The sequence below is a fragment of the Aspergillus foveolatus genome, assembly GCF_047715535.1.
Source record: "Aspergillus foveolatus strain CBS 279.81 unplaced genomic scaffold BDW70scaffold_54, whole genome shotgun sequence".
NCBI lineage: Eukaryota > Fungi > Ascomycota > Eurotiomycetes > Eurotiales > Aspergillaceae > Aspergillus > Aspergillus foveolatus.
This window is the reverse complement of record NW_027396118.1, coordinates 54,933-80,071: the sequence shown is the minus strand read 5'-3', so window position 1 is coordinate 80,071 and position 25,139 is coordinate 54,933. Positions and strand designations below refer to the sequence as shown.

At 51.5% G+C, this 25,139-nt stretch overlaps 13 protein-coding genes across 13 annotated transcripts; 8 read left to right on the top strand and 5 right to left on the bottom strand.

Annotated features, from left to right (window-relative positions):
* Positions 1 to 283: 283 nt before the first annotated feature.
* On the bottom strand, positions 284 to 2,493 carry BDW70DRAFT_141975 (P1 family peptidase). The gene is made up of 6 exons (XM_073737856.1): positions 1,721 to 2,493; positions 1,486 to 1,670; positions 919 to 1,408; positions 839 to 857; positions 724 to 793; positions 284 to 646 (listed from the first exon to the last, which is right to left on the bottom strand). Exons 1-6 carry the CDS (start codon positions 1,809 to 1,811, stop codon positions 326 to 328), a joined length of 1,176 nt encoding a protein of 391 aa, XP_073593144.1. The 5' UTR covers positions 1,812 to 2,493; the 3' UTR covers positions 284 to 325.
* Positions 2,494 to 3,937: 1,444 nt separating this feature from the next.
* BDW70DRAFT_141974 (uncharacterized protein) lies at positions 3,938 to 4,490 on the top strand. Its single transcript, XM_073737855.1, has 2 exons — positions 3,938 to 4,222; positions 4,271 to 4,490. The coding sequence occupies exons 1-2, from the start codon at positions 4,022 to 4,024 to the stop codon at positions 4,415 to 4,417; spliced, it is 348 nt and encodes a 115-aa protein (XP_073593143.1). The 5' UTR covers positions 3,938 to 4,021; the 3' UTR covers positions 4,418 to 4,490.
* Positions 4,491 to 5,075: 585 nt separating this feature from the next.
* On the top strand, positions 5,076 to 5,791 carry BDW70DRAFT_162693 (uncharacterized protein; the record flags this gene model as incomplete). The annotated part of the gene is made up of 2 exons (XM_073741171.1): positions 5,076 to 5,692; positions 5,749 to 5,791. 2 exons carry the CDS (start codon positions 5,076 to 5,078, stop codon positions 5,789 to 5,791), a joined length of 660 nt encoding a protein of 219 aa, XP_073593142.1.
* A 237-nt stretch (positions 5,792 to 6,028) lies between these two features.
* BDW70DRAFT_141969 (polysaccharide deacetylase family protein) lies at positions 6,029 to 7,033 on the bottom strand. The gene is made up of 2 exons (XM_073737854.1): positions 6,553 to 7,033; positions 6,029 to 6,505 (listed from the first exon to the last, which is right to left on the bottom strand). Exons 1-2 carry the CDS (start codon positions 6,998 to 7,000, stop codon positions 6,042 to 6,044), a joined length of 912 nt encoding a protein of 303 aa, XP_073593141.1. The 5' UTR covers positions 7,001 to 7,033; the 3' UTR covers positions 6,029 to 6,041.
* Positions 7,034 to 9,918: 2,885 nt separating this feature from the next.
* On the top strand, positions 9,919 to 11,344 carry BDW70DRAFT_98106 (peptidylprolyl isomerase). The gene is made up of 4 exons (XM_073745336.1): positions 9,919 to 10,634; positions 10,691 to 10,860; positions 10,922 to 11,053; positions 11,108 to 11,344. The coding sequence occupies exons 1-4, from the start codon at positions 10,598 to 10,600 to the stop codon at positions 11,255 to 11,257; spliced, it is 489 nt and encodes a 162-aa protein (XP_073593140.1). The 5' UTR covers positions 9,919 to 10,597; the 3' UTR covers positions 11,258 to 11,344.
* A 299-nt stretch (positions 11,345 to 11,643) lies between these two features.
* On the top strand, positions 11,644 to 12,354 carry BDW70DRAFT_152574 (GNAT family N-acetyltransferase; the record flags this gene model as incomplete). The annotated part of the gene is made up of 1 exon (XM_073739463.1): positions 11,644 to 12,354. One exon carries the CDS (start codon positions 11,644 to 11,646, stop codon positions 12,352 to 12,354), a length of 711 nt encoding a protein of 236 aa, XP_073593139.1.
* Positions 12,355 to 13,227: 873 nt separating this feature from the next.
* BDW70DRAFT_162689 (putative short-chain dehydrogenase/reductase family protein) lies at positions 13,228 to 14,267 on the top strand (the record flags this gene model as incomplete). The annotated part of the gene is made up of 2 exons (XM_073741170.1): positions 13,228 to 13,357; positions 13,414 to 14,267. The coding sequence occupies 2 exons, from the start codon at positions 13,228 to 13,230 to the stop codon at positions 14,265 to 14,267; spliced, it is 984 nt and encodes a 327-aa protein (XP_073593138.1).
* A 272-nt stretch (positions 14,268 to 14,539) lies between these two features.
* Positions 14,540 to 14,885, top strand: BDW70DRAFT_162688 (uncharacterized protein; the record flags this gene model as incomplete). The annotated part of the gene is made up of 2 exons (XM_073741169.1): positions 14,540 to 14,549; positions 14,602 to 14,885. 2 exons carry the CDS (start codon positions 14,540 to 14,542, stop codon positions 14,883 to 14,885), a joined length of 294 nt encoding a protein of 97 aa, XP_073593137.1.
* A 391-nt stretch (positions 14,886 to 15,276) lies between these two features.
* BDW70DRAFT_98092 (uncharacterized protein) lies at positions 15,277 to 16,896 on the bottom strand (the record flags this gene model as incomplete). Its single annotated transcript, XM_073745335.1, has 2 exons — positions 15,277 to 16,793; positions 16,849 to 16,896. Coding segments are annotated over 2 exons (1,316 nt in total), but the record flags the coding sequence as incomplete, so codon positions are not given.
* Positions 16,897 to 17,897: 1,001 nt separating this feature from the next.
* BDW70DRAFT_170411 (uncharacterized protein) lies at positions 17,898 to 19,206 on the bottom strand. The gene has a single exon (XM_073742923.1). The coding sequence runs from the start codon at positions 18,997 to 18,999 to the stop codon at positions 18,049 to 18,051; it is 951 nt and encodes a 316-aa protein (XP_073593135.1). The 5' UTR covers positions 19,000 to 19,206; the 3' UTR covers positions 17,898 to 18,048.
* Positions 19,207 to 19,475: 269 nt separating this feature from the next.
* Positions 19,476 to 22,042, top strand: BDW70DRAFT_98063 (transcription factor domain-containing protein). The gene is made up of 3 exons (XM_073745333.1): positions 19,476 to 19,665; positions 19,726 to 20,542; positions 20,600 to 22,042. Exons 1-3 carry the CDS (start codon positions 19,602 to 19,604, stop codon positions 21,858 to 21,860), a joined length of 2,142 nt encoding a protein of 713 aa, XP_073593134.1. The 5' UTR covers positions 19,476 to 19,601; the 3' UTR covers positions 21,861 to 22,042.
* BDW70DRAFT_98064 (putative MFS monocarboxylate transporter) lies at positions 22,043 to 23,603 on the top strand. Its single transcript, XM_073745334.1, has 2 exons — positions 22,043 to 22,367; positions 22,421 to 23,603. Exons 1-2 carry the CDS (start codon positions 22,225 to 22,227, stop codon positions 23,565 to 23,567), a joined length of 1,290 nt encoding a protein of 429 aa, XP_073593133.1. The 5' UTR covers positions 22,043 to 22,224; the 3' UTR covers positions 23,568 to 23,603.
* BDW70DRAFT_98056 (uncharacterized protein) lies at positions 23,603 to 25,050 on the bottom strand. The gene is made up of 3 exons (XM_073745332.1): positions 25,018 to 25,050; positions 24,203 to 24,966; positions 23,603 to 24,085 (listed from the first exon to the last, which is right to left on the bottom strand). Exons 2-3 carry the CDS (start codon positions 24,749 to 24,751, stop codon positions 23,639 to 23,641), a joined length of 996 nt encoding a protein of 331 aa, XP_073593132.1. The 5' UTR covers positions 24,752 to 24,966; positions 25,018 to 25,050; the 3' UTR covers positions 23,603 to 23,638.
* Positions 25,051 to 25,139: the final 89 nt, after the last annotated feature.

Sequence of the window (25,139 nt, the reverse complement as noted above, 5' to 3'; positions counted from 1 at the left end):
ACTTCTCGTACCTGTTATCATAACTTTCAGACTTCAAGTGCCTAAGTCTGGGCCCCAGTCTCATGCCAGAGACACATCTTCTTAATACGGTCCTCGGATCTCGGTGTGAAGTATTGACATGGATCATGTTGTCTAAAGGTAACTGATGCCCTCTCCACATGCCTGCTGCTGGGAATTAGCCATGGGGGCATGGCTCTACTTTTATCTTACTACTTGCATACTTTATTGGCATAACCGAAGGGCGCAATACTCGTTTGTGAAGCGGCGGAACCCATATGTTATGAAAGTAGACGTCGTCTTTATCGAGAGAGGAATTCTACCGTCCTCAATCTATGCTGACCATATACCTCTCCAACAGGCCTCTCACCTTATCCACAGGCAAAGCCTCTGTACACCTCCCCTTGAACCCCCTCAGCGTCTCCGCCTTACACAAACTATTCAGAATCGCTTCTTCCACCGCCTCAGACGTGGCATAGAACAAGGAGTCAATGGCTTCGTTCTTCAGTGTCTCGACAGCATGGGTCTCCAATGGAGGAAGGTAGTCGAAGCCATTAGAACCGGATGTGAGCTCTTTCGGTACGTTGCCAGTCGAGAGTGCGAGGAAGATCTCGCCTGAGGCGTTGCGGCCGGCTGAGTGGCCGCCGACCTGTATTGGGAAAGTGGCGTAAGAGATGGGCATGTCAAAAGAAAGTCAGGCTAAATGCTGAATGAGGGGTCACTGACCTGCGTGATTCCCATTCCGGCGTGCTGTGCGATGCGCCGTAATTGGTGAGGGAGGAGAGGGGCATCAGTGCTGTCTTGGTTAGCAATGCACTACGAACTTATAGAATAAGCTCACATAATGACAACCAGGATACCTGGAAAAAAATCGTCAGCAATGCGATAGCAAGTCTAAAAGACACCGTAGCAGATACTCACTTCCCTCCGCCGCCCTTCCAGCAGCCGGCAACGGAGCCTCCTCGATGTCTTCCCCCTTTTTCTCTCTCTCTAGAAGCTCGCCCACTGGAACATTTCCAATTCTCAAGTCCAGCTTCGCGCCATGGTTCGCCTGCACTACCACGCCTAGTGTATATTCCTTCCCACCGACCCCCGGGACAATTCTCGAGCTCGTGCCCGTCCCGCCTTTCCAGCCGTGACACCTCATGGCTGTTCCGCCGCCGTGGTTTCCCTCGAGGATTTCAGGCTGCGTTTTGGCGGCTTCGATAGCCCCGTGCACGATAGCATTATCGATCACCGAGCGCCGTATGTCGTTTAGCAGCCCGTCAAAGGTCTCTCCCACGACCGGGATAGTCATGCGCCGGGCTGACTCAATGTCATCTTCGCCAAGTGCATCGGCCTGCTCGAACTGGAATGAGAACAGGGCGTCATAGACTTTCCCGATAGATACTGTGTTTGTGAGGGCGATTGGCTGCACAGATATCTCATTAGCTTTTCCCCCTACAAATAAAATTCAAGTTGATGAACACGATAGAAGGAGCGAAGTACACTGTTTGTATACCCCCACTCTGCAATCCCATGCGATCCCGTTAACTCGCCCATCCCGTTCAGATCATGGCTGGCCGCATAACAGGGGTGCTGACGGGTTCCGTTAACTCCGCGTGGAAAAATTAGTGTCAGGCCTGTATGGACGTCGGGACCTTTGTGGATTGTTATTTGGCCAACGGTGACGCCTAACACGTTAGGCTAGCGAGCTCATGATGGTATGCTGGCACAAGCGTACCTTTCACGTCGAGCAGCGAGTTTCTCGGGCCTGGCCTGAATCGCCCAGGGCTGTAGCCGAGATCACGAATGCGAGGTCTTGTGCCGCCCATTGGTCTTGATGCGTCTTGGATGACTTGGCTGGAAAGCTCGTCGATGGTTGAGATGATGAGATGCGGGACGAGTTGGAGGTTAAGGTGGAGGGGCACATATAAGCGTCGTCTGGTCCGTTGCAGCCTAATCTAGACTAAATTATCGACTACGACATTACTTGTTCTTGTTGCATTTAGTTTTCGAGGAACGTTGCTTTGCATGGTGTATTCCTTCTTGTTTCGAGGCTGCCTAGTCTTTAGCCTCAAAATATCTGGAAACCACCTGGGCCGTCCCCAGTTCGCCATGTCAATGATAGTGCAAGAAAGTATCTCACCCAGCCAGTACTTTTCTGTGTATCCGAAGTGCCTAGAGACCGTGGCAATTAGAATAATGTGAGGAATGTACCAAAATTGAGCGTGGCGGAATGATTTCCTGTTTACTGTCGGTGGTTAATACTGAGGGAAGGCTGCTGGAGTTTTTATGAATCAAGCTAGGGCTGTAGTATCCTCTTCGTCCGATCATACACGAGACGAGTGACGGGCCCTAAATTCTATGGCCCTCAGTAGGGCCGGTCTTCCGTGTTGCTAGCCTCTAGAATACCTCGCTCGCTCTTAGGACGTTGAGCTGATATGGCAGTTAGTCACGTCATTTGTCCCCTGTCCCAGGAATAATCGTGGATTATTCCAGACTCCTCGGTTATCGACAAACCCAAGAGTGGGAATTGGATTAATTGTACCATCATCGGCATAATCATCTGCTAATTAGGCCTTTATCGTGGAAAATCCATTGCCGTAGGTTTTCAGCCATGATCATCGGCACGTGCGAACAGAGCGCGTCCCGGTCTGGGTGATTTGACCCTGAATACAAGATTGGAAGACCAGAATGTAAATTCAAATCTCTTCTACGCCGCCAACAGACTGGCCCCTATCTGCTAAGCTTAGGACGTGACCAGTCTGGACAAGCAGATCGCCCATGTATGGGCAGTGGTGCATTGTCGATCAGCCGATCTACGGCAATAACGAAGCGATCTCGAAACAGCTTTCCGCAAGGTGCAGTGTGATTAACATGGTCAATCGAGATTCATTGCCGGCCCAACATTCAACCAGCACGGATTCAGCCATATGAGACCTGTTGACCCGAATCACTTACTGGACATGCCTCTCTGGTTTATGATGGACACAGAAGTGAGTAGCAAAAGACCCGTCCGTTGAGGCCTGCGATATATCATTCAGACTCAAAGCGGCCATACCGGCGTGTCGTCTTTCTCGTGGTTTGCTTCTCGAATGCAGCAAGAATCCTTGCGATTAACAGCCACACCCTTTTTCGAGTCAACAGTAGGTCGGGCCCAGTTTTCAGTCTTCAGTCTCTCTTCAGGATTGTGCGCCAATTAGTCCGACCTTCGCTGAGATTACCAGCGGCCTTTCACTGTCCGCATTGGATGACAGAGACTAAGGCGTCTTTCTGTCATCGTCTGAGGTGTTCACATAAGCCCATGCTTCAAGAAACACCGCATATGGCTGCCCGTAGCTGGACATTTGCGGCTTCCTGACCGTAATTTTCAGGCTTTAAAAAGATAGCATATCGACTGTTTTCCCTAGTAATATGTTGCCCAATGGAGCCAGTGTAAGTGACAGCTGCTCATCCGCATAGCCCATGCCTCGCGTGGCCTCGTACTCTTTATTTTCAAAACGCCCGCTTCCCTATCTTGAGTCGTAATGCAGCTACCAATATTTCCTTCCTCATTCGATCAATATTTGAATGGAGTTTTCCGCTGAAGGGCTCTGAAGAGCCCTCTTGACGCGCATTTCCTTTGATAGCGTCGCTTTTGGTCGTAGGAAAAGCGGGCTTCAGGATCAGCCAGGTGGCGCTTGCTAAGAAAAATGAATGGATATAGATCCTCTATCAGATATGCGGTAGATACTAGAGAGTATATATCATTCAACGGAACCTCAACCGCTGAGATTGTGCAGATTTGATGCTCCTTGGCTTTGTTTGATGGGACCTGGCGCCATCGACTTGGCTAACCCAAACCTCAGCTGTATTGGAGCATTCCGCGCTAACCGCCTTAGGCCATGTCCCGTGCCTCAGGCCGTCGGTCATCGAGAACCATCCCAAAGGATCATCCCACTATCACTCAATAGAAATGTGGCAAGCATTGAATTTCAGTTCGAAATCATGGACTGAGGAACAGTACCGACGGTATGGGGGTGTAGTCGAAACTTAGTGATCCATGGATCCGCTGTTCATCTCCACGTCATGCTGCCACTCAAACCTTATATATACTCCTCACCAAGTTCGCTGTTTTTCTCAAGCAGATAGGGCTCTCCAAGACCACTACTCCACAGCAATATCATCCTCAAGGAATCTGAACACAATGTTTCAAATCCTACTCGGCCGCGGCGGCCAAGCAGCTGGACGCCGTTTGCGAACTGTACGCTTCCATCTTCTGTCCAAAGAGCGTTTACTAAAAGTATACCAGAGACCATCTACAGACGGCCACATTCCCTATTCCAGCTTGTATCGCCAAGGTGCAGCCTGGGGCGCCGGCGGCGTGGGAGTCGGCTCGACGCTGTATGGTGTCTACAAGACATTCCATTCAATGAGGGCGTTTAGGTATATCAGGTAGCTTGACGGTGATGAGTGTCTTATTTTCTTTTTTGTTTTGTTCTGTACAAAATGGATATAAATTTGTTTCTGTTAGATTCTCCAGACCGTATTTTGATTGCTCCGTAGACATGCGATTTAAGACTATGGGATACCTCAGTAGCTGGTGGAAGATGCTCGTCACGAGAAGAAATAAAGAATTGGCCAGACTCTTAGTGGCGACAGGCTAGAGTCCCACCTGCTTGCCCATGGTTCTCAGCTTAAGCTTTCCCCAGGTTAGCAGCTCAACGTCTATGGACTCAAATGCCGCTGATCAAGATTGGACGAAGCAAGAGGAAATTCATTTCCAGATAGGCTTCATGCAATCACCGACGGCGCCCGACCCTGGCTCTACCGCAACATCCTAGACTCATCAAACCGGCCAAGCTCGACACATAGGGCGGGGAAGAAACTGTAAGAAATCGGGGCCCTAGTCTGCTCAAGTATAGGGTGGTACAGCTGACGTCAGACGTATATCCATGGACGATCGCTAGCTGTCCATGTTAAAAATGTCCTTTAACCTACATTTACCTACACCCGCCGCTCGTCTCAATACCCGTGATCCATGAGTTCCACAAACCAGATCGAACACGCTGACACTTCAACACAAAGCTGAAAGCAACTACAAAAATCAACTGAAGATGACATTCCGGCTCAACCAATCTACAGCCGCTCTTCGAGTGCTCGCCGCCAGAGCAGGAGAGTCTCGTGCTGTACTTCCCTCCGTTTCACTCCGTCTTCGCACCATAACAACAACACCCAAACCGCCGTCTCCATCCCAGGCCCAGACGGGCATGTCGAGCGGTGAAATGAACCAGATCGAGATTCTGGAAAGGACAATCCTCAGGCCTGAACGCGCCGAATCAACCTGCAGCGGCACCGACAACGCCGTCGGGTTCTGTGCCCAAGCGTACGATCCATCCACCACGACCCCGGAGAGCGAGTTCGCATGCTTTGAAGAAGAGGTCAAGCTTCGATCAGACGGGAGCATTGATCCTCTTTTCATCAGTCCGGCGAATCCGGATTACAGCAAAGTCTTGGCTCGCGAACTCGACGGGCGCGCGGTCGAGAGGGACAAACTCGACCGTCTTGGGGCTACGGGGAGTGTGAGGGGCTGGGTGAATAAGGGAAAGGAGGTCAAAGTCCGAGTCATCGGAAAGGAGGGAAAGGAGGTTTGGAGGAGGATGAGGATGGGAATGGGGTATGACGGGGACGAGTATGAGAGGTTACTGAGAGGGTTGAGGAGGCTGCAGATGAGGTGAGTACCGATCTAGGGTCTCGCTTTGAAGACTTTGAGAGTACTGAGGACTGTAGGGACGCAGAGAAAGAGAAGGATACGAGTCAGAAAGGAACTTGAATTTCTTACTATCATGATAACAGGTAAATTTGGACTCGATAATTTTATTCGACATTTGAATGACAAGTATCAGCATAACCGCTGTGGGAGCGGAGGGAATGGGAGGGATATGAACTTGGTAGAATTGGCTTGATGGACATAAACCCAGATAGCTCCTTCTTTCTTACCGCATTCAAAGCCTATAAACTTACATAGTTCCTGTAGTTTTATGACAATTTTACGGCAAGCAGAATTCATATCAAGCATTGGACTACTGCCTGCTCTTCCACTCCTTCGCACATTCCCCAAATGTAACAAATTCAACCCCCTCCCACCCCTTCAGCCATCCAATGACCCTATCAATCATCCCAATAACATGTGCCATCCCACTGGTGTCCGGATGCAAGATCAACGGGAAAATAAAGTCCTGCTTGACGCCATCGATAGTCTCATTGTAGAGATACTCAAAGCGGGCCTTCCAGTTCTTCTCGATCGTCTCGGGACTGACAAAGCCGTGCGAGTTCGCGGCTGCAGGGAGAAACTGCATAGGCGTCATGTCTTCCATGTACCAGTTGCAGGGAATCTCAACGAGCGTACTGGCTGTCCGGGGAGCCGGTGGCGGGAGCGGATGCATCCACGATGCGGCTGGGACTAACGGTGAGAAGTCGATTGGCTGGGGTGTTGTTCTTGACAGCAAGAAATATGGAGAAGAGTCATGGTGGGTCAAGGAAGTGTCTAGACGGGGTTAGAATGCGTACCGTGAATCGCCAAGGGTGACGCACCGTAGAGAAAGCCATGCTCTTCAAGGATACTGATAGTGTGCTCCCGCAGTTGATACAGGGGTGCCCTCCACCCGAGCGGCTTCTTCCCAGTCAATTCTGTAGCAAGCTGGACGCATTTATTGATAACGTCTCGCTCTTGGGCCTCTGTTAACTGCGTTGCACCCTCATGTGCATAACCGTGACACCCAATCTCCGCTCCCGAGTCGACGATGGCTTTGGTCTGCTCGGGGAACGACTCCACTGAGTGACCAGGGACGAACCAGGTCACTGACGAGGAAATGCCATGCCTTTGGAAGAGACGCAGCAGGCGGGGTACGCCCACTTGGGCTGCAAAGTAGCCACTGCTGAAATCGGCGAGCCCATTGGTCGGGGAGGCACCAGTCCCCAGGAAGCCAGAGACCGCGTCGAAATCGACCGACAGAAGAACTCGGACTCGGCGGCTGGGCATAGTGCGATGGAAGATGTTGTGAGGTGGGGGAACGGGGATAGTGAAATCGGAAGATTCGGCCTTACCGTAGAAGGGCAGCAAGAGGGAGTGGAGAGTGGAGAGTGGAGCCCTCAGCCAACAAAGATCCCACCGTGTAACTGCCTCTCTGCTCTACAAAGGGTCAAGTCTCATCTCCTAAGGTACACCTTTTTCGAACCGCTGTAGGCTTTAACATGATCTGGACTCAATTAGTATATGTATATATCATTAAAAAGTAAAAGTAAAGAAGAAAAGGGACCCCGTCTCCGATAGTTTGCGACACTCCGGGCAAAAACCCGCACATAGACAGTCCAGACAAATCCAATAGCCCTTGAGGTGGCAGAGGCTCAATACGTCGGCCATCGTAGGTAGACACAAGCGCAGTCTGCTGCCTGCTCAGCGACGCGTTCAGAGAGTTGACTGATTGAATGTGCAACCTAGACCTTCCTTTAGACTTCTCCAGCTACTAAGACCTAAAATTGTGTATCGATTGAGCAAGTAGTCCAAGAGTATGATCGTCTACTAAAGCTCGATAGCTTGCTGGACTGAAGTTACAAAAAAGCGCGGGCTTACACTACCCAACCATACAAGCAGTGGTAAATCCCGAAGGGCCAAGGCACCATGATGTGGAAATACTGCACTGGCAAGAATGCCGGGCTTAGCAGCCGCGATTTCTGGCGTCTGGAGTCTGAATTCCTTTATGAACAGCGTTCTCAGCTACTGCTGAGGAAGTTGCCCCACAAATCCTCTTACCCATACAGATATAGTTGTCGTCGTGGCTAAGGAATAGGTGTTGAAGATTCTCCCACTACTTGATAGCATTTGCGCCTTCGCATACGTACTTGTTGTAGGCCTGGCCGAGGTCAAACTTTGCTTCAGCATCCAGAATGAACAAATTTTCATTAGGAAGTTTAAAAAGAGACCATGAAAAAGGCATTTCCTTCTGCAAACCAGAGTCCAACTATCGCTTATTAGCTCCTGACCCCTGCAACTCAAGTGGTAGCGTCGCGACCTTCAGTACGACCATTAACATGCTACTTGAAACGCAGGTCCTCCACTGCGAAACCTTCGAACTGTGTTGAATATCTGCCCGGCTTCAGTCTCTGATTCCCGGTTAAGCAACCAGAGCAGGCTGCAGTGACAAGCTGAACCACCAGATCCGAACATAATATACGCCCGTTAGACGAGAAGTTAGGAGACATATTAGGGCTCAGGGCATGTGGGCCCCACTGGTGGCTCCTGGGCGGCACTACAGCAGCACATTCCTTGGGGAAACACATGGCGAAAGCCATAAGGACGATTACTACAATGAAGAGTATGAAGTCTCTCACTTCCTATATCATGGTATTTGTGCTCGTTCTGCAGAACCGCTCGCTTAACAGTGTCCTTCCCCTTCTGATATCCATCCTGGCTGACACTAGATGGGTCCAATGCAGACACTTTAACTTACCTCAGGTCCGGCAAGTATACACCCCACACAGTTGGTCTAACACAAACAGTAAGAACAGATTCAATGCTGCTCTTAACTGGTCCTTCGGAGTACGGGCAGCCTATGCTGAAGCAATTCGAGATGACGAAGCCTCCTTCCATTTCCTCCAAGCCCCCAAGACAAATTGCGATGAAAGTCGATATCTTCCTCTCTTACGAGACTCGCTTTCAACTAAGGCGTTTCAATACAGCTGAGACGTACGTGGTAAGCCGGCACCACGTCATCACAAGTTCCGCCCTTAAAGCTTCCGACAGCTACTAAAAGTGCTGTCTCACCTCCTGTATAATGCAACTGGACGCCAAAGGGACTGTTGATTCTCATGTACACCTCTTGGCTGATCATGATAAGGCAGCGTCCGGCTTATCAACTGCGCGCATTGCATTAGAGACAGCAACTTCAATTGCAGAACTGAAGACTGACACTTATCCGGGTGTTTATAATGCTGTCTGGCACGCATCGTGAGGAACAAATGACTCAGAGAATGATCTCGTTGCAGCTGCAAGTACATGGAGAGCCTCTCATCGAGCCGGGGATAGACTCACGAAAGACAATAGCATGTGCAAGACCGAGTCTGCTCCGAACAAACGAGCCTATTTGTCGGCTATTGTCACCCAAGGCGCGCGGAAGACCTTCACTTTATCCTCGGCCATTGCGCCCAAGTACGGGTAGACGTCCGAGGTAAAGGCCAATAAGGAGTGGACGTCGGCTATCCAAACCCTGACATGGGTACAATAAAGGCTGGAAGGATGAATGCTGCAGACTTAGCAGGAGAGTTCTCACATACCCAAAGGATTAGCGATCAGTGTGTTACGGTTCTACTGTCAGGCTGGCCTCACCTCGAACGATGTCACAACTGTCCTAGACGGTCTATTAGACAACCAGAAATTGACTGCTTGAGCACCTCGAGTTACATAGACATCAGTATCTTCTCCAGTGAGTATTCGTCCTCCGCTATCCTCAAGAATTGAAGCCATTCGGTGTGCGACCGGGAGTGCGGTCTAGATCGAGATTTGAAGTCCTCAACGGGAGATAAAGGGCGTTTAGTTGAGTGCAACCCCTTGGGGAATAACCCCGCTCGAACCTCGTGCACAATGAGAAAAGCGCGACTTGGTTTGATAACGGAATATGTAGCAGTTCTACAAAGGAACCGGTGTTCATGGTTTGCGATGAGGGATGAGGTTGAAGAGCGGGAGACAACGGACACAAGAGAAGAAATTCATCGTCAGGGTAGTAGGAGCAAGATATCCTTTCTTCTGAAACCAATGGGTCGTGCTTAGTGTCTACGCTCATTGAATTTCTTGACCTTGTTCTCGAACTCTGCGGTCGTCCTTTGCAATCCCCTTGACTGGTTTTTATATTACTGCGCCAGCTTACTATATGCCTAGCAGTATTTCAGGCTCAGCTCTAGTTTCATGACTAAATATGACGTAGACTGGGTACTTTAAAGAATCAATGATGCTGCAGTTCTAACTTTGCATACCTTGCTGAAAGCTCGTTAACAGTCATTGATGTGCAGAAAAGTCGTAGTGCTTGAAGCCTCAGGCAGAACGCGCCGCGGGGTTTGTTGACACTTGATCGTTGACACGTACGACGTGTTCGCGGACTCTAAAATGCAAAAGAAGCAAGTTCTTTGATCCTAGAAGCAGTACTCATCTTCAATTCGTAGCTACCATATGAACACTGACCTCCACACGTCAGCTACGCAAATGCCCGATTCTTGAGCTCCGGCGCCAAGAATGACGCAGGCAGCCAAACTCGAGACGCGCGTTGAAGATCTCGTCCAGATCTGGACCTCGGGACGCAACAAATGAAGACACCTTGGTGGCTCACAACGGAGACCTGTGGGACGCGGAAGATAGCTGATTGGAATCTCGAGAATAAGATTCCGTGCTGCAACGACAAGATGGTTGGCTGACTGGGCTGGAAGCTCAGAGCTCGAGTGGCCGGCTTGCTGACAAAGGCGGGGTCCGGAAGTGCCCCGCACCGAGAATTTATGATATAAGGAGCTCCGTCCCCAGCGCTTTCTTTTCTCTTCCTTCCAGTCTCACTTTGCTCAGCTATTCCCGTCGAGTACACCTAATACCGCCACAATGGCTAACGTTTTCTTCGATATCACCGCCAACGGCGGTAAGTTTCTCGTTTTTGCCGCCCCTGACCCGTGTCATTCGCTAATGCCCCTCCAGAGCCTCTAGGCCGCGTCGAGTTCAAGCTCTTCGACGATGTCGTTCCCAAGACCGCCCGCAACTTCCGTGAGCTTGCGACCGGTCAGCACGGCTTCGGCTACAAGAACTCTCCCTTCCACCGTGTCATTCCCCAGTTCATGCTCCAGGGTGGTGACTTCACCCGCCAAAACGTGAGTCGCAGTCTGTCTGGGAACCGCGTGATGCAAAGATTCTAAGATTCTGGTTTTTTAGGGCACTGGCGGCAAGTCCATCTACGGTGAGAAGTTCGAGGACGAGAACTTCACACTCAAGCACGACAGGCCTTACCTCCTCTCCATGGCCAACGCCGGCCGCAACACCAACGGCTCTCAGTTCTTCATCACGGTGAGTCGTGCCATTGATACCGGCAGCAAAAGATGCTAATGCGATACTTTATAGACTGTCAAGACTTCATGGCTCGACGGTGCTCACGTCGTCTTCGGTGAGGTTGTCAAGGGTCAGGAGGTCGTCGATGCTGTTGAGAAGCTCGGCTCCCAGAGCGGTGCGACCAAGAAGAAGGTCGTCATCTCTAACTGCGGTACCCTCTAAGCGGATCGTGGAGGAAGTATGAAATCATCTGAGGAATGAAATGAGCTTCTGCGGGCCAGTGTCTTACTGGAGCCCGTCGCCATTGCCCCAAACTTCCCAGGCGCTAGAGTCGTAAATCGTAGGCTCTGATCAAACAACGATGAGTCGTAGGGGTATTGGGTGTCACATCCAAGCTAACTCAAATATTGATATGCCTCGGAAACACTGGTAAAACGATTGAGCCTTGTGGCATCGATAACAACTAAGTATACGCAATCACCGTAAGCCTATCTCTCACTTTTGGCTGAATATCGAAGTGCGGGGACCTACGATGAGTCAGACCGTCCTCAGCAACGTATAAACATCCCAGACCTTGGAAATGTGTCCTCAGCAAAGCACAAAAAAAAATGTCGAACCGACCAGTAGGCGCTATTGTTGAGCTCCCAGTTTCGACGCACCCAGCACCAACCATTCTCACGGGCCGAACAGTCAATCTTGTCCCTCTAAGAGCCACCCACGCAGACGAGCTCTTCCCCCTCGTCAACAATGCAGACCCATTCCAAACCGCTCTATGGGATTACATCCCCGACGGGCCATACGGCGATGTCGCTCATCTACGCGCCGATTTTGCTGCTAGAGAGAATTCAAGAGATCCCGTCTTCTTCGCGATAATCGATACGCGTCCATCTCGCCCGACAACCGGGAACGCGATCGGCTACATCGCATTCTTGAATATATCCTCCGAGCACAGGCGCATTGAAATAGGACATGTAATTTTTACCAAGGCACTGCAGCGTACAATCGGCGCAACGGAGGCCGTCTACCTTCTCCTATGGCATGCGATTGAAGAGCTGGGGTACAGACGTGTTGAGTGGAAGTGTAATGCGCTTAATGAGGGGTCCAGGCGTGCGGCGCTCCGCCTGGGGTTCCAGTTTGAGGGTGTCTTTCGTCAGCATATGGTTGTTAAGGGGCGGAATCGGGATACGGCGTGGTTCTCGATTGTGAGGGAGGAGTGGCCGGAACTCAAGAAGGCGTTCGAAGGATGGCTTGATGAGAGGAATTTCGATGAGAACGGGGCGCAAAGGAGGAGGTTGAAGGAGTTCAGGGCAAGCGCTTAGAACGAACGGGGTCCAGTCTCTTTCGTACATATAGTACAGCCACTCTGGCAAGTTTCGTAGCATAGAAAGTTAAGAAGGTTGGTGGATTAGAAGGCAGACAAGAACAAGTTCAACCATGCAAGGCAGTCAAAAATACGTTTATATATTGTAAGCAAGTAGTGTATTTCGTCATCTTGGTACACAGGACATCCTTGAAGTTTGCCCTGTTTCTCTTCTACTTCCAACAACGCTGTCCTATAAGCCGGTTCTGCCCGGCTTGAGAGAATTGTCTAGCGATATACGTGCTCCTCCATTGTCTAACGTGATTTCTGACCATTCTCGTCATAATTGACCCTCAACTAATCCTGGCTTCAGCTACGAACAAAGCTTTGGTATCCGATGTTGTTGACGCTGAGCTCATTGTCGGATGGAAGCGATGAAAAACTGACGACCAACCACAGCCCAATCCACAGTGATCACATGACACTGCATGAAAGTCATGACATAATTATGCGAATTTATCCAATGGGTTAAATACGAGCTGTTCGGACCGGATTCACTGATCGCGACCTTCGACCAAGACAGAAGCAACCAAGAGATGACCGATTTGACTAAGATGTCTACAGTTATATTGCGATGTCATCCACTGGATATTCTCACCCAGTTCGAGGCGCTACAAGCCCAGCCACAGAAGGCTCAAGATCTGCATTATCCATATGGAATGACGTTCGTCCCCTGGCCCAATGCTCCCGCAAGTGGGCTTCCTGAGGATCAACCGCGGTTACACCATTGCCCGTGTACGGAGTATTTATTGACGAGGCTGCCACGCCAAATAAACCGGCCTCCTGTCCCATCGCAGAACACCTCAATCCCACAACAAAAAGTGACGCGACCATGTTCATCACTTCAGCAGCGGCCTTTGTTTGGGCAAACTTGAATCCCACAAACTATATCGGCGGCGTTAGTTTCTGCCCTGAACGCGATATTCCAGATCTTGCGGGGAAGGTTGTGCTCGTTACGGGGGGTTAGTATCGCCAATAGATTCAGTCCACGTAAGGATTAGGTGCTAACAAGGGGCAGGAAATACTGGTCTTGGGAAAGAAACGATCCGGCAAATCATCAAGCACAATCCGGAGCAGGTCTTCTTGGCCGCGCGGTCCGAAGAAAAGGCGCAAAACGCAGTAAGGGAGCTTGAGTCGACAGCCCCTAATATCAAAATCACCTGGCTTCCTCTCGACCTCGCCTCTACGAAATCAATTCACGATGCAGCAGAGACTTTCAGAGCACATGCCTCGCGCCTCGACGTCCTGATCCTGAATGCAGGCGTCATGTCCCTTCCACCAGGCGAGACAGATCTCGGGCACGAGATCCAGCTAGGGACGAACCATACGGGGCACTTTTTGCTCACGAAATTGCTGTTACCGGTTCTACTCGAGACCACGCAGAAGCCGGACTCTGACGTTCGCGTTATATCCCTCTCTTCCATCGGTCATAACCTGGCTCCAGATTTTGAGACCATGCTCAACCAAGATGAGTTGAAGAGGTGCAATACTAACGCGCGGTATGGAGCATCAAAGGCCGCGAATATCCTCTTTGCTGCAGAACTGGCCCGTCGTTTCCCCTCGCTTACAGCGGTCTCTGTGCACCCGGGCATTATCGTGACGGACCTCTACGCCGCTACGAGCGCGAGCAATCCGATCGCTGCCTTGGCAGTCAAGCTTTTGGGATTGATCGCGACGAAAGTTGAGCAGGGTGCGTGGAATCAGCTCTGGGCTGCGGTTGGTGCGAAGAAAGGAGAGCTGGTTAATGGGGCGTACTATACTCCAGTTGGCATCGTCAAGCTGAAGAACCGCTATGTCGTCGATCAGAAGATGGGAAGAAGGCTCTGGGAGTGGACGGAGGCGGAGCTGAAGAGGGGTGGGGTGAAGCTGTGACTTTTTTGTTTCTAGCGGTAGCATGGTGGATATGTTCTTGGTCCTTCCCTTGGATCATTCTGGATATCTATTGGATGAGATATTGTGTAGAATGATAATAGTCGTGACGTGAATGGCGACCCGGACTGTGGACGGGCCGGGCATTCGCCACGCAAAGAATAATACCACGAGTCCTCAAACACTCCATCTTTCCCCGCACTATTCCCACTCATGATCTCTTAAGCACGGTCAACAGATAGAAATATAGTAAAGGGTACTCCGACTTGCCACTCATGCCTGAAGGTGCGCTGATCTCGCAACCCAAATGCTGCTGAACCTATACCCACGGTAATAGACCACAGGGAAGGCTTCATAGAGCGCATGCTCCAGCCGCATCCCCATCACCAGCGTCGCCGCAGCAGCGTTGGAGAAGGAGAGATAGAAAAGCCTGATCTTGCTATTGGACTGGAGCGTCAGAGCAGCACTGAGGGGAACGAGCAAGGCCAGAATCAAACTGACAGCGGCGGCCAGAACACACTCAGTCGCCAGCGCAGGGACTCGCGGCTGCAGCGCTTCAAAGAGTTTATGCAAAGCGAGGAGCTGGACGAGGCTGGGAAGACGTATGGGAAGTTGATGTAACCAGACTGGTCCTGTTGCTTTGCGGGTTGGAATGAAATCTTGCATGCATTCATCTGGATCCTGGCCTTTTATCTTGATGTGATGCATTTTCTTCCACTACAATTTGTATGGTCAATTTCGGTCTAGGCTGAGGATGATATACAGTATCTTACCCCGAGATAAAGGGAACTGTTATAGCAGCCATCTTATTAGCTCAAACTGGTGCTTTTTAGAATACGTCCAACTATTGTGGCTAGCCTTGTCGATCAAATTCGTCTACACAACCATGGACCCTCGCGGTTTGGCCTTATGAGGTATATAGTCGGACAGCGCAACGCAATCTTGACCACGGCCGCGGGGTGGTCGTGATGCGATTTAGGCTGAAGGACCACTCTAACAAAAGATCAAGTTATGGGCAGGAATAATGAGACGATTGGACCGCTCGGAGGAGTCTGTCTTTTACAGTTCTTCTGGAGAAAGAAGAAACTATGGGACCAAGTGACATGAAGAGCATATCAACATCAGCATTGACATATTTCGTCAGGCGACCCAAGTTAGTTGCAGCGAAGCCAATCCTTATGCGAGTCAACAAGCAGATTTTACTTCGACGTAGTCGCACATATTTCTTGTTTGGGACGTTCGAAATAACACAACTGGACTTTTACCAACCCCTAGTAGGCTCTGGCGTCGTCGCCGCGAGTCCCTCCTTCGGCGCCGCCGCTGCATCCAGCCTAAACTCGCTTGCTTCCGGAGTCGGCGTGATATTTATCTCTGGCTTATCAAGCGCAACCATTGTAACAGGCGGGATATACCAGTCGTTATCGCAAACACTCCACCCTGGGTCAATATCCCTCACTTCCTCCGGAATCATCAGCCAAGGCATGTAGTCGTCCCGAATCATCGTACAGGTATTGCCGTCCGGAATTGGGCACTGCTGGCCCCCGCGGTACTGCGGCCATGGGATCAATGACTGAGTATAGTTTCCAATTTCATGCGGCATGAACTCGGCAAAATTAAAAGGATACGCGGTTCCTATAATTGGGTATTTCGCGTTCCGGTGGTTGCGCATCGAGGTAAGAGTGGACGGGTTCAGGGAAACGATGGTGTTGCTGTGGTCGACTCCGCACTGACTCCCGGGATGGGCGCGGCGGTTGCTCCAAGCGTAGATGGACGTGAACGAGAGGTAAACAGTGGGTGAGATGAAAGTCTCTCCGTTCACAATGGCGGTGCTGGGACCCGAGGCAGGCACGGTGGTTCCGTTCTGCAGACAGAGATCACCTGCTACGGTAGTGACGGGCCAGTAGAAGAGAGTTGCTGTTCCAGGAAGAAAGTGGCAGTTGGAGCAAGGGTTTTCTTCTGGATACGTGCGAGCGGGTGTTGGGCAGTCAAATGGTGGAATCGGGCTGTTGGTGTCACCGGGTGTGGGCGTGACTACGGAATCCCGCCACGAACTGGAAAGGCTCGAATATGTCTGCCAGATTGGAACACAGTCAGTCGTCTCCAGACTGCAGTCTGGAGTGACCGACGGTTCGCGGTAGAAGGTCTCAGTGTAAGTGTTGGTTCTGTAACTACTGACGCATGGGCCAGTGCCGGGATAGTACGCTGTCACTATTTCTCTGGGTCCCAATGCACGAGGCGCGCCATCGCAGAGCGTGGTAAGTGGACCAGAATGGGTATTGGACCACGCCTCAGGAGAAACCGAAGTTCGGCAGGCTCCTTCGCTCGTCATATATGATGCTAACGAAGGGCTTGTAGCCGTGGGCCCCAAAGACCGCAGCTCGGTAGACCGCCGCGCGTACTCAACCCAGGCAGCATTGCAGGATACCGCGGACGCGCTAGGTCCGGTTGTGGGACCGTAAAAGTAATTCGTGGATGTCGGCCAAAAGATTGAGGTGTTGAGTGTGATGAGCCATTGATCGCTGGTAATGGCTAGCCATATAAGTCAGTCACATGCTCTCAATCCACCTCTGCGAAAAGGACTTACCATCTTGGGCGATAACAGCCCCGATCCAGAGGGCGAGGAGCAACATTGTTGCAAGATGAGGGACGGCAGTTCACAGTAGCAAGCATGGCTGTTTATAACTGTTTGCGGGCAGCTCGCGGCTGTGGGCAGTTGGGGTTCCTGAGGCACCTCATTGGCTGAGCCCTGCAGTGTTCACCTTACACGGCACTCTTGCAGTTGCACTGCACCACCATACTCTTGGCGGTGTTTAGGATTGGCTTCCAAGTGAGACATCGCGAGCTCGATGTCTTCTGAGAGGGCAGGTTTGACTGTTCCTTCGCCTAGATGCACGGTTCTCCCGTCTTTGGCTGCATCGTGTCTGGCGTGATGCTCGGGTCCCTGAATTGCAGCTGCTAATCGTTCGGTGCAGAAGCATGGCCCTCGATGGGTCTGGATTTCTGAAGACAGATGAGATCCACTGGGGACAGATCTTCCGTCGACGCTATTCCAGGGTTGGAGGGGTCGGCGGAGGGCCAGACCCTAAGTGCCTTGCTCATATTGACAATTGCAAGAAGACGCGACGCAACTCATGCAGTAGCAAGAGTAATACGGAGTTCGGAAGGATCTGTCTGTTGGAGGTTATCTTATAGAGAATTGAGCGTGCGATCAGCAATCTTCGCAACAGTGACAGGCTGCGGGGTTTGATTGACTCTGAAGAACGGCTCGAATTTGGATCATCGCGTTTCTGGAGTGCGTCATGATGGTATGAGGCTCTCACACAAGAAGAATCTCGATAAATCTCGATCTGAGAAGGGTGGGATAAAGGATGGATGGTTGGGAAGCGCTGTTAGCCCGCTAGTGCGAATTGTCGCAGCAAGTCCAATTGCTGATTAGGACCCACGGGGCAGCGAAGCGCCCACTCGCCGGGTTGTTTTCCCCTAATTCGTCCAGCCGGGTATAAGGCTCTGCTTCGATCAAGGTTCCATATCCTGAGGAGCTGGCGGCTGCGAAAAAGGTAAAGTTTTGACTGAAAAATGTGGAAGAACAAAAAGAAGTTGTTGTATTGTTCACGGTAATAGTAGCATGAAATTAAACCGCCCTTATCTAAACATGATATCGCTAGTAATGCACATTATTATTATTAGCAGCAAGAACTTTAACCTCCGTCTAAGTCTGCGCTGGAAATGAGATTATTTCCGCATTAAAAGAGACAATAAATAAAAAAGAAAAGAGAAGAACCGTTCAAGGCAAAACCTTGGGCTCTGCAGCAATCGTCCGCTCTGAGGAGGCGTCCCCAGAACTCTTCTTTTCCATCCTGCTGTAGTCGCCTGGTTTGGTGGACCCGTTAGGAATGTGGAATCGTTTGTCAATACGGCTAAAGGTCAGCAAGCCCAAGATCATGATTTCAAGTGCAAAATTGAAGACATAAAAGGCTGCTTTGGAGTGATACCAAGCCGGGTTCGAGATCGGCCGAGCAGGACTCCACAGAGTACCCGCCTTGAAACCAGCAATTAAAATGCACAGGCACGTTGAGACGGTGACGACAATGACCTTAGCGAACATACTGCCCTGTCCAAAGGACTCCTCTTGCTTGGACTGTGGTAGCAAGACCGCGGGAACGATATGGAGCAATGGGAGGCAAGTGAAGATGAGAAGGTAGGTGATTGCAGCCAGCTGCACATCGCGGCAGTCGGAGCGCGTGCCCGGATTGAGAGAATAGGAAGAAACCACGATCGCCGTAATGACCATGATCAACGCAGCGGGGATAAGATAGTAGAACACCTTGCTGCCGATGCGTGCGATCGGATGCCAACCGATATGGGGTTGCTTCGCCCGGAGGATGCGCTGCGCGAGGATCAAGTTGATAATATAGACCAGCAAGACACCAGCATTGACGAAGACATTGGCGGCAATGGCGAGTCGAACGTTATGCTGGCGGTTGGCCCAAACAATGCGGAGAACAAGTGTCGTGATCCGTGCCATACAGAAGCCAAACAGCATGCCCGATAGGATGAACTTGTGTTTCCGCTTGTTGTTCCTCTGCAGAATCGTCATATTGATCACTGCAAACCCAACATATATGGCGAGGAGTACAGCGCAGACGATTGTGTCCGGGTTGTTGCTCGGGAGGCCTCCCATGCCTGCCGTTGGGGAGGCGTAGGGGCCGCCGCGCTTCTCGAACGAAGAAGGCATCTTCTCGTACTATCCCGTCTTGGTGGATTGAACGAAACTCGATAAGGAGGCGAAAGATGGTGTTGAACAGGTATCTAGTCGTGAGATTCGTGCGGACCAACTAGGAGAGGAATATATGCGTTTTGTTTTGGAGTAAAGTGTTAAATGAGTGAACGGCGGAATTGAGGACGTCCTTCTCTATAAATTCGACGGCATGGAGAAAATTGCGGCCTGAAGGCAGCGACATCCGGCCCCGGCTCCAGCAAGGAAACTTCGAGTCATAAGGTTAACTTTGCTCAACAAAGGATCTGAAGAGTCCGATCCACTGGAGAACGGCAGCAACACCGCTGACCCTTGGATGGCTGACTATACAGATCGGACAAAGCCGCCGTCGGTCTTAAGCTAGGGCCGAGTCCGCGGTCGCCAGTTCGTCCGTCCTCCGCCGCCTCTCCCCTCCAATTCCATCTCTCTTCTTGAAACTCCAGCCACTCATTCCCCTTGTTACCCCATCGAGATCTTATCACCATATCTTGCTAATTCTATTTTAGCTCCCACGCTGTTGATTCCTGCATTGTGTAACGGCGTCCGTTTCGGACGGATGTCGGATTCCTCACGTGGCCGGAATGCTTGCACCCCATAGTCCAGCCGCAGGTGGCATTCGGAAGGGGACCAAGAGCTGCACCGAGTGTACGTGCTTCGCGACCAGGTAGCATTGGCCGTCTACCTCTTAACTGACCTCGAATCCAGGTAGGAGAAGAAAAGTCCGCTGCGTTCGTATCCCTGAAGACGCGCCAACATGTCGTCAGTGCGCAGAACGCAACACCGCTTGTCTCGCTCAGACGTCCAGTTCCCGTCCACGGCAAGCGAATCGATTGCCCTCCCGATATCGGATTGCACAGCTGGAGTCTCAGGTTAGCCGGTTAACCAAAGCCGTCAACAACATTGAGGTCAAGCTTGGGGGCAACCCGTCGATCCAGCTCGATCAGACGGTGACCCACTCCCCCGGATCCGACGAGTCCGACGCAGAATCCACTGCATCCGAGATCTTTATTGCGGAGGAGCCTTCACACCTACGCTCGCTTTTCCAGAATGACTGGCTTACTGTTGACACCAACCGCCGTGATGAGCAACTGCAGGAACGTAGAGAGAAAGCGTCCGCCCACCTCGCCGAGAGGGTGCGCCCAGCGCTGCAGAAGCTGATCCCGACTAAGGAACAGACGGCGGAAATGCTGGTTTGCACTTATGACTGGCTGCAGATGGTCCATACCATGTTGCCCCAACCGTCGGTGCCCAGCTCAAGGCATGAAATCCTCGATCGTTACGAAGAGATGTGTGGACCGGACGTGGACATTATTGCTCTGGCTTCGTGGCTATTGACTCTGGCTATCACCGCCCAGCAGGTGCCGCAGGGAGGCGAGAGCCCGGACAGTCCATCAAAGGGATGCCATCGACGGATAGATTTCGCGCGCACCGTGTCAGACGCCACTGAAAGTCTGGTCCTGGCTCATGATAGGTTGGTCGGGACATTTCAAGGGCTCGGAATGTGCATCCACTTCATTCGCTTGTAAGTTCGTCTCGTGATTTTTTTCTTCTATAGCAACCTCTGACACGCTTGGAACAGGCAAATGGGCCGTGGAAACGCCCAGAAGGGCTGGCTGAAACTGCGACATCTCATCGCGCTTGCGGAGCTGATGGGTCTACCCAAGGCCGTACAGCTCGCTCGAATAAAAAAGCCCAACGGGCCTGCGGACGAGGCAGAACGGAATGAGAAGGTGCAGCTATGGAACCTGATTTGCACGGTCGACCGTTTGTCCGGGTTGTTAATAAACCTCCCACCATACACTAGACGGTATCAGCTAAGAAATGCCGACGAGCTAATAGTCGATGGCGTTGTTCAGGCGTCGGTGTACATGAACCGGCTGATGGACATCTCGCCCAAGATTCACGACCTGGAAGACCTCAGTGCTAGTGAAGGCCCGACCACGAAGCTTTACACTTCCGTACTCGAAATCATTCGAGAGGCAAGAGATCTTGCTTCCCAGACCCCTTCGTCTTGGTGGACCATAGATACGACGGATGATCTAAGGCCTGATCATATTGTCCAGTTCATGCACTATTGCCTTGTCATGAAGGCTCACCTGCCGGTCGCCCTCCGGCAAGACCGGACAGAAGAGTACTTGTACAGCCGATTAGCCTGCATTGATGCATGTGAGTCCGTTGCCCAGAGATACCATTTTATTCGCCAGAAGCTCCCCTCGGGATTCTTCACTTTACGAATGCTCGATCTTCAGGCCTTTGGAGCTATGGCAGCGCTCCTTTTACTCTCTCATATCTCTCCATTCCCCGACCATCGTACCTTTCAGATCGACAAGCCCCGTATAGAGCGCGTCGTCACGCAAATCATCGAACTTATGGAAGAGAAGTCCAAAGATGGAGTCGGTGCCGATTTTGCTGAGCGTGGGGCTAAGACACTCCGTGCGCTACGAAGCCTTCTACAGCAGGACGCAAGCAATCCTACGCCGATGCAGGAGTTAACCGTTAATGTGCCGCTCCTAGGGAACATTCACATTCGCCGCAATGTTCCTGCAGCACAAAACACCTTTCCTGAAAGACAGCAGCCTAGTACAATGCAACAATCGGCCGACTGGCCATCACAGGAACAGATGATTACCTCTGCCTTCAATCCCCAGCTTACTACCTCGAGCACGTACATGCAAGGGCCCTTAGTTCCCAGTCATGGCCCCTCTAATTTACAATGGGAACCGCTCTCGTGGTCTGTTGAAGATGGCGGCGAAAACCTACTTGACGATGCTTTGATGGTAGGAACATTCGACCAGGCAGCTTTGTGGCAAAGCATGTACTATAATACTGCGTTCAGCTGATGTGCCGGAAGCAGCACTCGCACTCTATGCTTGTAACGGTACGCAGCTCTTGGCTGGACCGCGGCCTCCTCTTCTTAATAGCAGGCAGCCAATCGTCCAGTTGGTTCCGTATCCCAGTAGTAAACGATCGTGGGGCCAATATATCTCGCCAAGTGCCGGTGATTGAGCCGAGGGGCGGATTTTCATTATGTACTCCAACCGACTCCCCACAAAGCACCCCGCAGGTTTGGGTCCGCCCGGGGCCATGGCGCAATTTTTTCCGATCTTATTAATAATGACGCCTGCCCCTGGCCGTGGCATCTAAGAGGATGGACATGGCAATTTTGGTTCGCGGCTTGGGGGATTAACCGGACGACAATTTCCTATGGATGAAGCACGATCGAAAACAGGATCGCCGCCGTCGGCTGAGCCTCACGGACAAGCTCAGTCGCAGAAAACAATACCAAATGGCGGCTTGGAAGCGTGGCTGAGTGTCGTTGGGGTTTTCTGTGTTTTCGTCAATTCCTGGTAGGTATGTCACGGCGCCTAGCACTCGTGCACGCAATCTAACAGCGGCTCAGGGGATTGATCAGTACATATGGTGCCTTCCAAGAGTTCTATCAAACGGTACTTCTCCCGGATGAATCCCCCTCCTCCATTTCCTGGGTAGGAAGCCTCCAAGCAACGCTCGTGGTCATGGTGGGGGTTGTATCTGGACCATTGGTCGATCTTGGGTACCTTCGCCCTCTCATTATCTCGGGGAGCTTCCTTGTTGTATTTGGCATGATGATGACTAGTCTGGCTACCCAATACTATCAAGTGATTCTTGCCCAGGGATTTTGTGTCGGCATTGGTGGCGGCATTGCATACATTCCAGCACTTGTCGTGATTTCGATGTATTTCACTACGAAACGTCCGATTGCCATTGGCTGTGCATCAATCGGATCGAGCGTGGGCAGTGTGCTCTTCCCGATCATGTTTCGCCAGCTCCAGCCGAAGATCGGCTTCCCGTGGACGGTTCGCTGCATCGCGTTCATCAATCTGTTCCTCGCTGTTATTACCTGCACGATGCTATGCCGCCGCCCGGGCGAAAAGGTCGGTGCTCGCAGCCTGATCGACTGGAAAGCTTTCAAAGATATCCCGTTTATGTTGCTATCGGTATCGATGTTGCTCGTCATGCTCGGCTATTGGATTCCGCTATTCTACGTTCCGTCCTACGCCCGAACTGTGCTGAATACAACAACCAGCCTTTCTTTCTACGCGGTATCCATTATCAACGGCGCGTCGGCATTCGGACGAACCGTTCCATATCTGTTGGGATCGCGAGTGAAACCCATTGGCATTCTCATTAGCTGCGTGGCGGGTTCGGCAATTGCCATGTTCACATGGATTGCGGCAACCAATATCCCAGGCTTCATCGTTTGGTCTTGCTACTGGGGTTTCTTGACGGGGGTGCTAGTGACTGCGCCAACATCGATTGTTTCGCATCCTGCCCTTTGCCCAGATTTGAAGATGCTCGGGACTCGGATGGGGATGATGTGGGGGATTAGCTCGCTCGGGTCGTTGGCTGGGACACCAATTGCCGGAGCCTTGGTAGATCTCACTGAAGCCCAGTTTCTGCGCGCTCAGGTATTCGCAGGCTGCATGATGGTGGGCGCTGTTGTTCTACAATTATGGCCAACATTTGTGGTCGTTGGGCACGATGGCAAGTGGGGAGGTACTCAGTAATGTGCCGCAATATGCCAGGCCCCTAAAATGTATACTTAATCTTGGCTTACATCACAGACACTACAATGCCACTACACACTCACTGCCGCCTGCCTTAACCGCTCCTCCTCCTTGATCTTCATCTCGTGAAACCTCTTCAGGCGCGCCGGTATAATCCTCTCCCTCTCCGTCGTAATCTTCCACCCCTTCAATCTGTCCTTACCTAGAGCCAAAAGCGTCTTTTTCTCGACCAGGCTATACTTGCTCGGATCGTCACGGTCAAAATTGAAAGGCTCCTTCAAAGCAACCGGTGGATTGGTGATGATGCGCGGGGTCCGCAGGACGTTCCGCGACGCAGAGTGCAACATCAGTGGGTGCACTAGGACTACATCGCCTGTTTTCCCCGCCATCTCGTGGAAGTCCGTGCATTTTTGGATCAAGTTTCTGTAAAAGGATAGGCCAGGTTCAGCATCTGGGTTTTGGGATTGGACTTCGCCTCGAGGGACCATGTACGGGGATACGCCTTCGGGGTGCTCGTACTGTTTAAATCCAAAAGTTAGATAGCAGATAATGGGCAGAATAGAGTCAGGCGAGACTACGCAAGGCCTCGTCAGGCGCACCCTGGCCCGCTTGTTCAGGAGGGGTTGAGCACCCACCAGATACCGCGCCATCAGTGGTATAGCCTCAGGACAAATCATGGTTCCCCCTCCCATTGGCGCTATATCCGAAAACAACGGAATAACGAGCAGCGCCTGCTCTGGAGAGTCGAGGAAATGCCAAAAAAAATCTCCATCAACATGCCAGTTATCCAGCTCTCTTGGATCGGGATTCTTCATCCCTTCATATTCCGGCAACCCCAGATTCACAATCAAACTGTCACGCCAGCTACCAAATTCCTCAGAGATCCGGTCTTCCCCCCCGCAGAGCTCGCAGATCGCGGCCCACGCCTTGGGCGCAAACGTCCGAACTGCTTCCTCCCGATGGTGTGGCATGTTAATACGCTCTGATGTCCAGGTGGATTTGTCAGTCGGCGAGTACCCAAGACGGATCCAGACGTCTTTCGTCCATGAGAGTGCCTTTTCGCGCGAAAAACAGTCTGGGATCACGACGTAGCCGTGCTGAAGGAAGTGGGCTTTCTGGGATTCTGTGAGAGCGTACTGGGAGACCGATTCCGGCTGCACGCTGGGTCGGGTTTCGGTTGCCATGATGGATGGTATACTTGGGCGCGCAGCAGATGGATCTGGTTTTCTTGCTCAGAATGGAGTACTGCGATGATTGCAACAGAGTTCTTTAAGAGAATGTGCTTCCCCTCACATCCGCTTCTAAGTATACGGTTCGCGGAGTGAGCTCCTTGTCTAATGCGGTAGTGGCCGCCACGGTTGCTCAGAAGTGGTTTCTTTTCTCCACATAATGTAGCTCGCTGACCTTTTCTGTCAGTCCGTGCACTTCATGGATAAATAGCCAAACTGACTTTAGCCGTTACAAAGTTACAAATGCCGGGAGTCTCTTGCTGAGAAGTTGCGTACGACCTGGAGGACGGCAGCATCTATTGGCATAGCTCCCCCTTGAGCTATCTGATCAGCTGAGTTCTTC

Bases quoted from the DNA above. Each gene is read 5' to 3' on its own strand.
- BDW70DRAFT_141975 (XM_073737856.1), bottom strand. From the start codon at position 1,811: ATGGGCGGCACAAGACCTCGCATTCGTGATCTCGGCTACAGCCCTGGG. The intron at 1,671-1,720 runs GTACGCTTGTGC...CTAACGTGTTAG, and splicing joins CTCGCTGCTCGACGTGAAAG to GCGTCACCGTTGGCCAAATA. The intron at 647-723 runs GTCAGTGACCCC...TTCCCAATACAG, and splicing joins CCGGAATGGGAATCACGCAG to GTCGGCGGCCACTCAGCCGG.
- BDW70DRAFT_141974 (XM_073737855.1), top strand. From the start codon at position 4,022: ATGGATCCGCTGTTCATCTCCACGTCATGCTGCCACTCAAACCTTATA. The intron at 4,223-4,270 runs GTACGCTTCCAT...AAAGTATACCAG, and splicing joins CTGGACGCCGTTTGCGAACT to AGACCATCTACAGACGGCCA.
- BDW70DRAFT_98063 (XM_073745333.1), top strand. From the start codon at position 19,602: ATGCTTGCACCCCATAGTCCAGCCGCAGGTGGCATTCGGAAGGGGACC. The intron at 19,666-19,725 runs GTACGTGCTTCG...CCTCGAATCCAG, and splicing joins GACCAAGAGCTGCACCGAGT to GTAGGAGAAGAAAAGTCCGC. The intron at 20,543-20,599 runs GTAAGTTCGTCT...CGCTTGGAACAG, and splicing joins TGCATCCACTTCATTCGCTT to GCAAATGGGCCGTGGAAACG.
- BDW70DRAFT_98106 (XM_073745336.1), top strand. From the start codon at position 10,598: ATGGCTAACGTTTTCTTCGATATCACCGCCAACGGCG. The intron at 10,861-10,921 runs GTGAGTCGCAGT...CTGGTTTTTTAG, and splicing joins GTGACTTCACCCGCCAAAAC to GGCACTGGCGGCAAGTCCAT. The intron at 11,054-11,107 runs GTGAGTCGTGCC...GATACTTTATAG, and splicing joins GCTCTCAGTTCTTCATCACG to ACTGTCAAGACTTCATGGCT.
- BDW70DRAFT_170411 (XM_073742923.1), bottom strand. From the start codon at position 18,999: ATGCCTTCTTCGTTCGAGAAGCGCGGCGGCCCCTACGCCTCCCCAACG.
- BDW70DRAFT_141969 (XM_073737854.1), bottom strand. From the start codon at position 7,000: ATGCCCAGCCGCCGAGTCCGAGTTCTTCTGTCGGTCGATTTCGACGCG. The intron at 6,506-6,552 runs GTGCGTCACCCT...AACCCCGTCTAG, and splicing joins AGAGCATGGCTTTCTCTACG to ACACTTCCTTGACCCACCAT.
- BDW70DRAFT_98056 (XM_073745332.1), bottom strand. From the start codon at position 24,751: ATGGCAACCGAAACCCGACCCAGCGTGCAGCCGGAATCGGTCTCCCAG. The intron at 24,086-24,202 runs GTGGGTGCTCAA...GGATTTAAACAG, and splicing joins CACTGATGGCGCGGTATCTG to TACGAGCACCCCGAAGGCGT.
- BDW70DRAFT_98064 (XM_073745334.1), top strand. From the start codon at position 22,225: ATGGATGAAGCACGATCGAAAACAGGATCGCCGCCGTCGGCTGAGCCT. The intron at 22,368-22,420 runs GTAGGTATGTCA...ACAGCGGCTCAG, and splicing joins TGTGTTTTCGTCAATTCCTG to GGGATTGATCAGTACATATG.